Genomic DNA, 14,984 nt, shown 5'->3' on the forward strand with positions numbered 1-14,984 from the left:
TCCATAAATAAAGGTCCTCCCTTTCCTTAAAATTCAATCCCTCTCTCACCAAAAATGCAAGTCCCCCGCCCCCCCATTGACTGCCGCGACTTTGATATCAGTTGGTAACCTGGAAAAGAGAAGGAAGAGAGAAGACTGTACATACTCAAGAATGATTCACAAATTCCAAAAACATCAATCACACTATCAATATTACTTAAAAACTGAACTACTTCTTCAAAAGCCGACGTTATGTGGCAATTCCATTGAGCAACACACAAACTATTCATCTCTTTTTTAATTTGGCCAAACTCTTCAAAACGAACGTAGCGGCTGGGACGGAGTGGCCTTGGGCATTCATCAACTCGATGTTGAAAATGGAGAACTATCTGATGTAATAAAACATCATCAACTGAGAGCGAATTTTTTTTTCAAGCAACTCTAACCGAGGTATTGGGAGTAGACTAACCATAATAAAAAAGTAAAATGAAAACCCACGATCTTATTTTCTTCATTAGGGATAAAACCCATACATAAACTGGAAAAAGGAAATAGGAATAATTGAATAATAATAATAAGAACAAATAAACACATCGAAAGACTCAAAAAAAAAAAAAAAAAAAAAAAAAAAAAAAACAGGACACTCAATCACGATCGAAAATGTCATTCATAGACGAAAGTCTACGAGCAGAAGTTGCATTCTCCGGACGGACATAGATCCGACCTTGGTTTGACCACACGAACTTATTGCCGTATTTTACACTTGCAGCATTCAACAATTCTCTTTTTTTCTTTGTTAGGTGCTCAGCCACAAAAATCTTCGTGTTCACAAGTTTTTTTTTGCAAGTTGCAACTTTCACAGCTGTGTTGTGGTCTTTAAACTTCACTAACTTCACTGGAACAATTTTATCAGAGCGGATATCATCAGAGTTCAGCCGAAACCTATGCACAGATATAACATCGCTATCAGCAAGACCTGAGAACGCCATCTTATTGCGTATAATATTCATTGTTGCATCTTTTACTTCAACACCGGGGGGTTGCTTGACACCATTGAATAGTAGTGTAAACAGTCTCAACTCTTGGTCAGCATCATCAAGCTTGGCTTCAACTCTAGCACTCGATTTTCAAGTAATTCCAGTTGATTTTGACATATTTTCAGGTCTTTTTCAGTCCTGTCAAATCTCGGAGTAAATTCCAATATTATCGCATCGTGAACTACGCCAATTATCTTTTATAATTTCAGCAGCGGATGGTGCGGTCGAGGGGTGAATTTTAAGTGCTTCGTTAACTATCTGCGCAATAGCCTGTTTCATATTTTCTTTTGTTACTGCTACATCTTTAAGAGTTCGCTCAATAAGCCCCAAAGTATCTGAACTTGTAGCCGATTTTTATATACAAGCAGGCTGAGAGCAAGTTCCTCAAAAGTGCTATTAACTCCCTTTCCAACTTTTTTCATAGCTTCGGTTTTGTTTGATTCGAATTTTTTTTTTATTTTGTTCCAAAACCATTTCAACTTCATGCGATCCGTAGCAACATACTTGGTACTCAAATCGACCAGACTTATCTGCGACTGAACGGAGAATTCTGACTGGCCATAAAGGATATCCCGCAAAACTTGCCAGGGCAAGGTCATCATCCTGAAACAAGGGCATCACGGCTTCGAAGAAAAATCAGGAAAAAGAAAAAAGGCAGGAAATAGACTTATCTTTACGTGGGCAGGCCCACGGCTGCAGTGGCTATCAACTCTATGGAAAGCTGGCCCAGTGATCCGTGGAACATGCTAAGCTTCACCACCGTTTTCTGACATCCCAGTTCACGAAAAGTAAATATCCAATCAGTAATTATCCAATCTCAAATTCACCAAAAGCTTCAAGAAAAATATCCACTCTCGCCAAAAGTCTATCACCAGCCTATAATGTTTATATTTTATCATCAGTTCTGCAAATGACGGTTAAATGGATGTCTCAACCAGAATATTCGTATTTCTATTTCTATTCTTTTTCATCTTTTATTTTACAGGCTATTATTGTCCTCATTAATTTTTTCGCTACAATTTTTTGTTTTATCTGTGTCGGTTATGCTCTTTTTTTTAATCAATCTTAGGTTCTGCGTGCGTGGTGGTAGGTGAAGCTAAATTTGGGCGTATGACACAAATAAGAAAAGAATACAAAATGAATTGTAAAATTAAATAGCCGAGAAAAACGAGGGTAATGTTAGCCAGTGGACAGAAAAGAATGAAATCGACAAGAGCAGATATTTCGGCAGATAGAAAAACTAACAATATTTTGGTTAGGCTCGGAAGTCCTTGCCGAAATATCTACTTTTGTCGATTTCACTTCTTTTCTGTCCATTGGCTAACATATTTTCTTGAAAGAAGATGGAATGGGTTTTTACTTTATCAGTTTTCATGAAAATATTTCACAAAACAATAACCTAACATACAGAATGACATATTGCGTTCCCCAGTTTTATTTACGTGTATATTTTGCTACATGTTTTAGTTTCATATAATATATTTGTATTTCAAGATACATACATATATATATATATATATATATATATATATATATATATATATATATATATATATATATATATATATATATATATATATATATATATATATATATATATATATATATGTATATATATATATATATATATATATATATATATATATATATATATATATATATATATATATATATATATATATATATATATATATATATATATATATATATATATATATATATATATATATATATATATATATATATATATATATATATATATATATATATATATATATATATATATATATATATATATATATATATGTATCTTTGTGTATAGTTTAATAGCTTTGAAATCCAACATTATAATTACTAGCCCCCGGGCTAGTGGAACGAAAAGAATGAAAGATAAAGAGCGACTGCTCTCTGGTGAGGATTGGAAAACCAACTGACTTGATTGTACACAGGAGAAATACTCGCTTTCGGAACCAGAAGGTCTCATGATTGTTTCCAGACGAATTGGCAGGAAGTTACTAACACATTCAATTACATAAGTAAATTATTGTAATTAGGTATTTTAATCAATATTAATATAATGTTTTATAATGTTTAATGTTTTAGTAGTTTAAAATTTTTTTAGTCAGTCATAATTTAGTAATTAATGATACCATTGATCTTGCTACAAAAAATATTATTAATATAAATATTAAATATAAATAACTATTTCATTTTTAGGTTCCGAAGACGTCTGTGTCATTACTGGAGAAACAAATCAAAGGTTTTTTTAAAAAAATTTAGTCAATCATCATTAAGTAATTAGTGGTACCTTAGATCTTTACATACCAATTCAAATTACATTCTTATGTAATTTGAATTTTTTTAAGTCAATCATAATTAAGTAATTAATGATACCATAGATCTTGCTACAAAAAAATCATTATTAATATAAACATTAAATATAAATAATTATTTCATTTCTAGGTTCTGAAGACGTCTGTGTCATTACTGGAGAAGCAAATCAAAGGTTTTTTAAAAAAAATTTAGTCAATCATAATTAAGTAATTAGTGGTACCTTAGATCTTTACATACCAATTCAAATTACATTCTTATGTAATTTGAATTTTTTTAAGTCAATCATAATTAAGTAATTAATGATACCATAGATCTTGCTACAAAAAAATCATTATTAATATAAACATTAAATATAAATAATTATTTCATTTCTAGGTTCTGAAGACGTCTGTGTCATTACTGGAGAAGCAAATCAAAGTAATGATGAGAGTGTTGTGGTCTAGAATAATGTGTGATAAACTTTTGAGTTGTGCCTTTTAATTGCTCTTTACTTAAAACAACGAACCTCTAAATGGGAGGAGTCTAGAATAGTGATAGTTTTTCTTTTTGTGTTCAATTAATTGGGTGCTCCATGTAGTTGAATGAGTTGTGCTCATGTGATATAATTTTATTTCTATGAACTTGTTAAGAATTATTGTGTTCTCTCGGAATTGTTGATGTACTATGCCAGAGATTGGCGAATTACCTTGTTTTCTTGCGAAATCGTTGCGAAATTGCTTGCAAAGTTTAAAAACTTGTTTGTTTCTTGTATATAAAGTTAATTTGAAGGGAAACTTGTGTCCTTGTGTTCTGTAGAATTATTTTACGGTTTGTATGCATTTCTCAAATTTAAGCTTGATCATGATCATACCTTGCTTTTTCTGTCGATTTTTTTTTTCGTTTTCTTATGAAAAAAATAGGTTAGGTTGTGTCCTTAAATAAAATTAAAGTCGATTAATATTTGATTATTTAATAGATGGAGACTGAGTAAATCAATTGAATGTATATAAATGTAAGATAAATTTTAAGCGAAAAATTAATAAATCACATTTAGAATCGTCCGTTCTTGGGAAAGCCAGCTAGGTCAGTCGATACACAATGTGGAATTTAGATTATTTTTTTTCTTTTAAAGTGAAACGACAAAAATTTGATTTATATACCAGCCAAAGGAGTTCTTATAAATTAGCTCCCATAAAAATAATGAATTCTCCTAAAACATTTTTGGTGACTTCATATATTGCTTGGCAGTCATTCTTATGACAGAAATGTTTTGTTTTTATACTCAAATAAATTAAATTTAGGGCTAATTACTAAACAAATCGTGAATAATAAGTTAATCACATCTTTGGAATCGTTAGACTTCTAGAAATTTTTTTTTTTTTTGAAAAAAATGATAAAAGCTAATGCAATAAAAAATTCCAACACAGGAGTTCTCATAGAAAATAAAGGGTACTTGTATGATATACCCCCGACCTAATACTCTTCATCTATAGAACCTGTTTCTCTGACGCCCCATCCTAATCAAATATACCTAGGTATGATAAAAATTTAGAAACAGATTTGGGCTATATATTTGCACATTAGGGGAGGTGGGGGTACAGTATAGCGGGTATGCATGCCTAATGTGTTAGGTAATGTGTCTTTTTTTTGCCATAGTACATTATAAATTTAATTTTCTCGTCTACATGAGATTTTCTGTATTCTTGGAATTTTACTGAGGTATGTGAAGGAAACTTCCAGGAACGAATAAAAAGCCGAAATTAGAAATGGGGAGGGTTTTTAAGTATCAAATAAAATGAAAAAACCGACAGAATGAATAAAATCTCTAGGAAAATGACGGGGAATCAGGGTCGTATCTAGGATTTTTTTTTTTTTGGGGGGGGGGCGTTTTACAAAAATATTTTTTAGTGGGGGGGGGGGTATTTACAAAAAAGTAAAAACACATCAAAATGTTTATTTTCATTTTTGTCCCCCTGGAAACGGCCTTATGGGGAATTCTGCGATTTTGGGGAGAAATCCGCCAATTGCTGCTTTTCTTTTAATATTTTATGTCTAAAATAGAGAGCACCGTAATTAATATGTTCGTAACAGCGCGCGTAATAAATATGAATGTCATGTTAAAGCCACAACCCTTAATTGTACCTCCAAGCTGAAGGGCTATGACATGGACATCAGCACCCCAATTTGGGCTGTGGAATTTAGTGCTGTTTTTTTACCCCCTTTTTTGCGTATTTAAATTTTTAAAATATGTATTTCGTTTATTCAAAACCCAATTAAAAAGAAAAGAAATATGTGTCATAGGCAGGGCCGTATCCAGGATTTATTTGTTCGAATGCATTTCTGACTCTTGATCATGATCATGTGTTGTTCTTTGTGTCATAAACATTTCCCGTTTTTGTGGTAAAAGAAAATAAATTGAATTTGGGCCCTTAGAATAAACAGTTGGTGGATTGAATTATCATAAATGCTGTCAAATTACAACACTTTCTTATGCCTGTAATTTTTCATAGTAGCAGTTGCTGACTTTGACTAGTCAAAAACCGTCTATTTATGCAATAATAAAAAAAGCCCTGAAAAATCAGAACACGTTCAGGATTCTGTTAGATTAATCGTTTAAAGTGTGAAACCCCTCTCCATTGCGGAAAATTGTGTGAACACTGTCAATTGATGGCCTTTACCTGAAACCAACTTTTTCATTCCAGACATTAATATTGTTGCTAATAACAGCTTACTGCAACACAAAGCCGCCTTAGAAAAACAGCAGATGTGCCCGCTCCTTCTCTTCTCCCATCCATTTATTACTTCACTCTTTACTCCCTCTCAGGAAGTTTCGATTTTCCTTAAATCTTTTCTTATGACTTCTTCCTGCTCCATTTGGAAACGACATACTTTTCCATTGGCCCCTGAGGAATGGCTGAAAAGCAATTTTTGGCAATTTGTCATTCTTCATCTCTAAGACTCGGCCTAGCCTTCTTAACCCTTCTTTCATTATATCCTTAGGAGGTGGGGTCGAACCCCATTCTTCGTGCAGCTTATAATATTCCCGATATATTAAGCTGTGCTTACATCATATGAAACTAGTTAAATTGGCCAGAAGTCCCTCTCCTACCTGTCTCCCTCTCGAGGAAATTTCTGACCCTTTCCTCCCTTTCCAATTCTGATGTGAACCAATTGCATTGCTCTTTATAATTATTCAATCACCCAAATGCAGCTTATAGAATATTTCTTGTATAATACATATTCTATTTCAACATTTTATTCCATGTACATAAAATGAGTTAAAAACTATCTATAATTTCTATCTATAAATAATCTATAATATATATATATATACATATATATATATATATATATATATATATATATATATATATATATATATATATATGTATATATATACTTGTATAAGTGTTTAGCAACTGTAAATATGTAAACTAGAGAAATTGATTTGGGAGTTTTGAGTTAATCTTGTCAAAGTTTCAAGTACATCTTGCTTGCTAAAACTTCAATTTTGTAATAAAAAAAATAAAACTTAAATGAAAATGATGGTGCTTTGTGTGCAAAGAACAAAATTAAAATTCCCTGTTTAAATATTAATTTGCAGTACAATACATGTATTTGATTTAATAATAATAATAATATGGTTTATTTATAACCAGCTGCAAAATTTTATAGTGGAGCAAGATATTAAGAACAAGGAAAAATTAAGAACAAGGAATAAAATCGCTTTTATCATGTGCTTCTCACGGGTTCTCAACCACTCTTTGACTGGATTCGTAATTGTAAATTTTTCGACACGGGAATTGTGGTGCCGTTTAGGAATAAACAGTAGAAATATTGTGTATTTAAGATAAAAATAAGTGATTTTATAGGTGTCTCTCTAGACAAGTAAATCAGACGCATTGGCGAGGTAAATAACTTAAGGTTGATACACAGATTTTATTTCTCTTGTTACTGTTTTTTTATGCTAAAAGTATGCAATTTATATTAAGAGCTAATTTATGCAGTATAATGTTAGCCTCTGTCTTTGCCTCCCTTTTTTTCTATATCTCTCCTTCCCTCTCTCTCTCTCCTTCCCTCTCTCTCTTTCCTGTTTTCTTTCTCTGCGTTCCAAAATATTGATGCTTTTTCCTTCCAAAACTGATCATATTTGAGAATCACTTTTCCATGTGTGTCTTGTTGATTTTATTCGCACAGTTTATATACAGTTTTCCGTTTATGTTATATTTAAATAAATTGTAAAATTTCAACATATCTATCTACTATTTTCGAGGTATCCTATAAATAGTAGAAATATTTAGTTTTACAATAGGCAAGTACATAAGAATTTATTTTGGGGGGAGGAGTGTAATCAACACAATACATATTCCCTGTAATTTCAGGAAAGTCTTGAGACCTTGGACACTGAATCAGACTTAAAGCCAGTCAAATAAACACAAAATGTTCTGGCTGTGTATGGTTTTGGATGCAGCTAACCGACAAATAAGTAAACGAAAGCAGTTTTTTAGTTTGTTCTGTCTGAATGGAACCTTATCCGTCGATTATCTCCGTCCGAAACCATATTGTATAACAAAAAGGTTTATTAAATAAAAAGGCTAAAATTAGGCCTAATAAATAAAATAAAAGTCAAGTAATGTTTAATTAGTTAAATATTGCAGATTGAGTTACTTAATTAATGTAAATGTAATTAATTGAATTTAAAATAAACTAATCATTTATATAATAATAATAACGAAGTCACATATTTGAAATTGGCCGTTCCTGGGAGAGCCATTTAGTGGTCAGTCGAAAGACAATATGAAATTAAGAACTTTTTCTGTTTTTCAAGAGCTGGCTTCCCCAGGGGTAGACCCTGTGGATCCCCCTTCCTGGAAAATTTCCCCACCCCATGAAAAATTCACCCTCCAAATTTAGTAGCCATAGAGAAAGTAAGACAAATAAAAGTAATTGGGGAAAAAAAAAATGCGGAATTTTGGAATAGTCTCCCTTTATTACAAAATGTTGGCTGAAAGTATGATGTAAAACAGGAATCGGCAACTTATGACCCGCTGGTCATCACGGGGCTACCTGTGAAAATTTTGTTTTTATAATAATAACTAAAATTTAAAAGGACGTTTTAATTATTTTCTCATTACAGTTTTTCTTATTATTCACTAAAAGACGTTTTTAAAATGTAAATAACACTGACCTACTCGCAAGGCCGTATCCAGGGGGGGGGGGGTACCCGGTTTTAACCCCCCCCCCCCGAAATTTTTGACCGAGTCGAAAATAAGTAGAAAATTAGTAAAACCTAGGTAAAAGTCAGTAAAATTAGTCGAAAACTTAGTCAAAAATTAGTAACCCCCCCCCCCGAAAAAGTCAAATATTAGTAACCCCCCCCCCCGAAAAAAAATCCTGGATCCGCCCTTGCCTACCCGTCCCTTTAATGTTCAAATTGTGGTTGATTTTTGACTTGGAGTCCACCTATGTGTGCTATACTATTTATTTTCACATTTTATTTTATTTTGATTCTAAATTTTATTATAGTTTTTTGGGGCTGAGTTATCATAGCAGGGTAAGCTTAAAGTTGTCATTGGGGCTGCGGGGGTGCTATCAACCCCAAAGGCAAACTTATTAGACATTTTGAAGTTTCTGAACAAAATGGATATCTCAAAATCTTTATTCGATATCATAGGAATTAGAGGACTGGCTAGCAGAATAGAAATCGAGGAGATTCCGATTGCCGTCCAGTCAGGGACGGATCTAGACCTATCAGCGCCGGGGTAAGAATGACATGGGGTGCCCCATGGTCAACAAACCCATTATAAATATCAGACTATGGTGATTTTACCTCTTTAAGGAGTATATTTATTTATTGTATATATTTAATTGCTTTACTATCATTAATATATTTTTTATGTAAATCCTATATGTACAATAAGGTTCAAGAAAAAGTCCAAGATTCCACGTAATATTATTTTATTGGCGACACAGTACACATACAATTTAGATTATACACAATCAATCTTGTCATGTAGATTAAACTCAATTTCGTGTTTTCCTCAAAGCAAATGTCTTCATATGAAAGCTTCAAAGCCATATCCTGTCCTATGTGGATTATACTCGAGTTTGCCAACCGCTGCTTGGCCCTACTGTTTCTAAGATAGTTTTTAAATAACATAAATTTAATGAAGCTTCTTTTATTAGAAGGAATATTTTATTAGAAGGATATAGAAGATTTTAGGAGTATTTTATTAGAAGGATATAGACATAGTTAAAGTAGGGAGGCTGGGAAATTAGGGTTTGGATTTTACTTAATCAGATAAAAAGTTCATTACAAGCTGGTTCCCCTTACGAACCAGCGCCTTACTTGCCCCCACCCCCTAGATCCATTTCTGCCTCTAGTAGATTTTTGCCTTTAAAACAGCACTAGAGCTTTCAATTTCCAGTCAAATTAGCCCCCTCCCAAATTTGACACATTTCTGGCCCTTTTTAGTGCGACATTTTGAGTGGGTGCAACGTTTTTGTTCCTTGACGTTGTGTCGACATTGAGGTTCCCTTTGCCAGAGATTAATTATAAACTCCAGGTAAATTAAAAAAAAAATCAGCCATTTTGTACACCTTTTGATAGAGAAGGAACCAATCCTTTCTTAATTTTTTTGTTTTTGTTTACATTTAGTCCACTTGGCCCAAAGACTTACGGCTGTAGGTTTCAAATTGAACTTGAAAAAAGTTTTGCAGAAACACGAAAAAATAAATAAGATAAAAATGAAAAATGAAAATGAAAAAATAAAATGAAAAATAAAAAAAAATAAAAATAAAATGAAAAATAAAATAAAATGAAAAAATAAGCACTATAGAATAATCAACAGCCCATATTCGGTCTATATTTGGAATCTAGGTAGATTATCTGGTAGATTATCTGGGCAATCATGAACAATAAAAAGCAAACATAGTTGTAAATTGGATAATTACTGAAAGACTTGACTAACCGGATTAATTACCACCAGCTTCAGCGGACTCTCTTAATGTCTCGGAGAAAGGAGCACACTATTTGGAATGGAGGCTATGATTACGAAAAGAAAAGGTAAGTACTCTAAGCTATGATTACGAAAAGAAAAGGTAAGTACTCTAAGCTATGATTACGAAAAGAAAAGGTAAGTACTCTAAGCTATGATTACGAAAAGAAAAGGTAAGTACTCTAAGCTATGATTACGAAAATAAAAGGTAAGTACTCTAAGCTATGATTACGAAAAGAAAAGGTAAGTACTCTAAGATATGATTACGAAAAGAAAAGGTAAGTACTCTAAGCTATGATTACGAAAACAAATAACCGGTAAAAAATGTTTTTACTTTTATAACTTTAATAAATCAAATAATATTAACATTTTGATTACTAAATATCAGTATATGTATATTAAACTGAAAATACAACATTTGTATTTTTTTCAGTAAAGTGCAAATTTTGTTGTGGCCTTGGGAAGGCATAGGGGTTTTGAACCAAACTTATGTTAATTTCTGCTCGTTTTGAGTTTGACTAGGTTATTTATTGTAATTTCTGTTATTTTTGGGTTTCATTTATTTATTGATGCTGATTTGTGGTAGTTTCCCGCTTGGTAGATTATTTGATTTGATTTTTCTCATTTTTTGTTTAATGGAGTTCTTTAAAATAAAAGTTCAAAATATGGATAAAATCCTTTTTAATAGACGGTGTATAGAAATTCACAAAACAAAAATACCAGATATTTTGGTCACATATGCAGTGACCGAATATCTGGTATTTTTTGTGAATTTCTATACACTGTCTATTAAAAAGGATTTTATCCCTATTTTGAAATTTTATTTTATCGTCATGGAAAGGCAGTGTGGTCTCCGAAATTATCTATGGAGTTCTCTATTTTTCTTTGAAAAACTTATTTTATGGAAAAAGTTTTTTTTAATTAATTTCTGTTCGTTTTATATTGACAGTCTTTTCAGGAAAAAAGGAAATAATACTTTAAAAATCTTTTCTTTTTTTTAAACTTTATAGTTTGGCCTGTTATTTGTATGCTGGAGAAAAATTTTCAGCAATTTTTAATAACATAAACCCTTTTAAAAATCTGGACACAAATAGTGGTGTTTAATTTAGTTTCATACATCCTCTAGTTGACCTTAAATGGAAAACTTGATACCATTCGCAAAAAAATCTGTTTACTTTCTTTGATAGCTTGGATACAATTACGCTATTTTGATTTGGTTAATTTTTAAGAGCAGAAGTAGCCCCGAAAGTCTGAACATAATACTCTCAGTCGTTCTTGGGATACTGCTGAGATGCCTTATTGGGAATTAGCATTAATACAGTGCATTTTGATTTAACCTTAAGGCAACATTTAGTTTTTAGACATAATTGGCAAATGGGAGGGGGGGCTTGGGAGGGGGATTAACTGCCTCCAATTACTTTCGACTATTAAAAAGGGCATTGGCCCTTTCTATTTTGAATCGAATGAGTCCTTTTCGAAGTTCCCACGATAACTCCCTCGATACGAAGTGCCCTGGTCTAAACAACAACAACAAAAAAATAATAAATTATACCCACAACGATCTTTAATATAATAATGTCAAGCCCTCCAACCACTTTTGACTATTAAAAAGGGCACTAGGCCTTTCGATTTCCAATCGAATGAGCCCTTTTTGAAACGGCAACGCTTTCTATAAACACCTTATATGCCCCCAGGGCATACATTACAACCTTTACCCTAAGGGCTGTTAGGGTGGCTGTCATCCTCTAAGACTTAATTTCCAGAACTGTCAACTATGTTAAACAAAATGGCTATTTCAAAATTTTGATTGGATGTGTTTGGGAAAAGGTTGGGCGTGAAAGGGGTGGTAGTTGCTCTCCAATCACTTTCAACTATTAAAAAAGGTACTAGACCTTTCAATTTCCAATCAAATGAGCCCTTTTGAAGTTTCTACGACAACACTTTTAATAAAAATCTTGTATACCCCTAGGGTATAACTTGAAACCCTTGTCCTGAGGGCTGCGGGGGGTGTCATTCTGAAAGACCTAATTTCCAGAACTTTCTACTACGTTGAACAAAATGGCTATCTGAAAGTTTTGATCGGATTTGTTTGCAGGAATGGTGGGCGTGAGAGGGGGGTTAGTTACCCTCCAATCACTTTCAACTATTTAAAAGGGCACTAGCCCTCTCAATTTCCAATTGAATGAGCCCTTTTTGAAGTTTTACGACAACTCTATCTATAAAACCTTATATGCCCCCAGGGCATAACTTACAAGCTTTGCCCTTGGGGCTTTGGGGGGTTTGTCATTCTTAAATACACAATTTTCGGAACTTTCAACTACTACTACTAACAACTCACCACAGCACCAAGCCGCCTGAGGCCAACACAGCTACGCATGCTCCTCCTCCACCCCAATCTATTCAAAACCTCCCTCTTTACACCCGCCCAAGAAGCACCCATTTCCTTTAAATCTTTCTTTATGACGTCCTCCCACCCCAGACGGGAACGACCTGCTTTCCGTTTATCCTAGATGGTTGGCCGAAAAGAACAATCTTCGGCAATCTGTCATCCTTCATCCGCCCAACGTGCCCTATTCACCTCCAGCTTTCTTTCATTATATCCCTAGAAAGTGGTATTGAACCCCATTTGTCGTTTGACATACGGTCAGATATCCGGGTACCCAGAACAATCCTTAAGTAATTTATCTGGAAAACATCTACCAAATCTTCATCCGCTTTTCGGAGCGTCCATGCTTCAGAGCCATATTTGACCACTGTCATCACTGTAGCTTCTAATATTCTAATCTTGGTTTGCAGACTTATCTTCCAATTCTTCCAGATTTATTTTGAAAAAATACTCTGAGCCTTGGCTATTCTATATTTAACATCTTGACTGCTTCCACTATCTTCACTAATAATATTACCAATGTAAGTGAAGCTGCCCACCTGATCAATCTTTTCGTTACTCAACGTCACCTTTTCATCTTCACTTATTCCTAGCTTTAGTGACTTAGTCTTCCTAACATTAACTTTCAACCCTATTCTAGCACCCTGAACTCGCAAAACTTCTAAAACCTCATTCATTTTTGTTCACACTCTCATCTAGAATGCCTAAATCATCAGCACAACCTAAGCCCAGAAGAATTTTTCCTCTCCATTTGATTCCGTGGTCTCTCATTGCCTTTCCTGGGCTCCTTAAGACAAAGTACATCAAAATAATCCATACAAAGGGGGATAGAACACAACCCTGCTTAACTCCTGATTTAATGCGAAACCAGCAGCTAACCTCATTTCTGACCTTAACCACAACAGTTTTAAGCTCATACGTAACATTAATCATTTTAATTTATTTATCTGGTATCAAACAGTTCGTGGTAGTGAACTCTAAGTAAAGAACGACCGGCTCAATAGCAACCAAAACTCTAAAAAACAGGTTTTTTATACCAGTATTTACATCAGAATAATTTGATTTTAATTCTAATGTCAAATATATAAGTTACATCAAGTTTAGTCTTATACATCAAAAGTTACACACCTGAGAAAATTTGGCTGATTTTCGAGAAAAGGAGGAAAGACCCTTTAAAAGCTATAGAACCTTAATGAAAGTCAAGCCATCATATTCAGTGTATCAGAAAACCCTATTGTAGAGGTTTCGAGCTCGTATCTACAAAAATGTGGAATTTTGCATTTTTTGCCAGAAGAAAGATCACGGGTGCGTGTTTCTTTGTTGTTTTTTTTTTCCCCAGGGGTGATCGTATTGACCCAGTGGTCCTAGAATATTGTAGGAGGACTCATTGGAATGGAAATTAAAAGTTCTAGTTCACCTTTTAAGTGGCCAAAAAAATGGAGAGCAAATAAGCCCCCTCCCACGCTCATTTTTTCCCAAAGTCACCCAATCAAAATTTTGAGATAGCCATTCTGTTCAAAATAGTCGAAAACTTAATAGAAATGTTTTTTAGGATAACTTAATTCCCCACAGTTCCCAGGGGAATGGCTGCAAGTTATGAATTTTGCCCATTGCTTACATATTGTATTGGTTATTGGGAAGTATACAGACATTTTCAGGAAGAATTTTTCTCAGGTAGGGGGGGGCTGAAAGAGGGGGTTACTCGGGAGAATCTTTCCGTGGAGGATGTTCTTTGGAGTAAGGGACATTTCTATGAAGGGGGCACCGGATTGCCAAGCATTATTTAAAATACGATCAGAAATTAAATTTAAAAAAACAAGTTTTTTCAAATGAAAGTAAGAAGCAACATTAGAACTTAAAATGAACAGAAATTATTACGTATATGAGGGGGTTCTCCCCCAAGTCAATACCTCGCTCTTTACGATATAGTTTTTTTAGTGCTTTCAAAAGAGCTATCTATTCTAATTAACGGCCTTTGTGATTAAGGGGTCATTTTTAAAGAATTGGAACTAAATTTGAACTTTAGCTTAAAGAGCAAGGTATTGACAAGGGGGCAAGCCCCCTAATATACGTATTAAAAATATATGAATATAGAAGTTCGTTACGTAAGTTAATTGGTAAGTTACGTATATTTATTACTAATAAAACGTTCTTAAGTAAAATTAAGCAAGTTTCGAGAAAGCCATTTAACCAAATCAAAGTAAAATTAATATGCAAATTTCGTTTAAATTATTCATGTACGGTGAGCCAAAATAAAAACCTCTATTAATT

At 33.3% G+C, this 14,984-nt stretch overlaps 1 protein-coding gene across 1 annotated transcript in view; it reads left to right on the plus strand.

Annotated features, from left to right (window-relative positions):
- Positions 1-5,184, plus strand: part of gzl (godzilla E3 ubiquitin protein ligase) — a 101,731-nt gene extending 96,547 nt beyond the window's left edge. The window contains exon 9 of the mRNA XM_089104679.1: positions 3,726-5,184. Within this exon, the coding sequence (XP_088960805.1) occupies positions 3,726-3,793 (68 nt within the window). The 3' untranslated portion in view covers positions 3,794-5,184. The remainder of the gene's footprint in view (positions 1-3,725) is intronic.
- Positions 5,185-14,984: the final 9,800 nt, after the last annotated feature.

The sequence above is a fragment of the Artemia sp. Qi Xiang Cuo genome, chromosome 18 (genome assembly GCF_049724085.1).
Source record: "Artemia sp. Qi Xiang Cuo chromosome 18, ASM4972408v1, whole genome shotgun sequence".
Lineage (NCBI taxonomy): Eukaryota > Metazoa > Arthropoda > Branchiopoda > Anostraca > Artemiidae > Artemia > Artemia sp. Qi Xiang Cuo.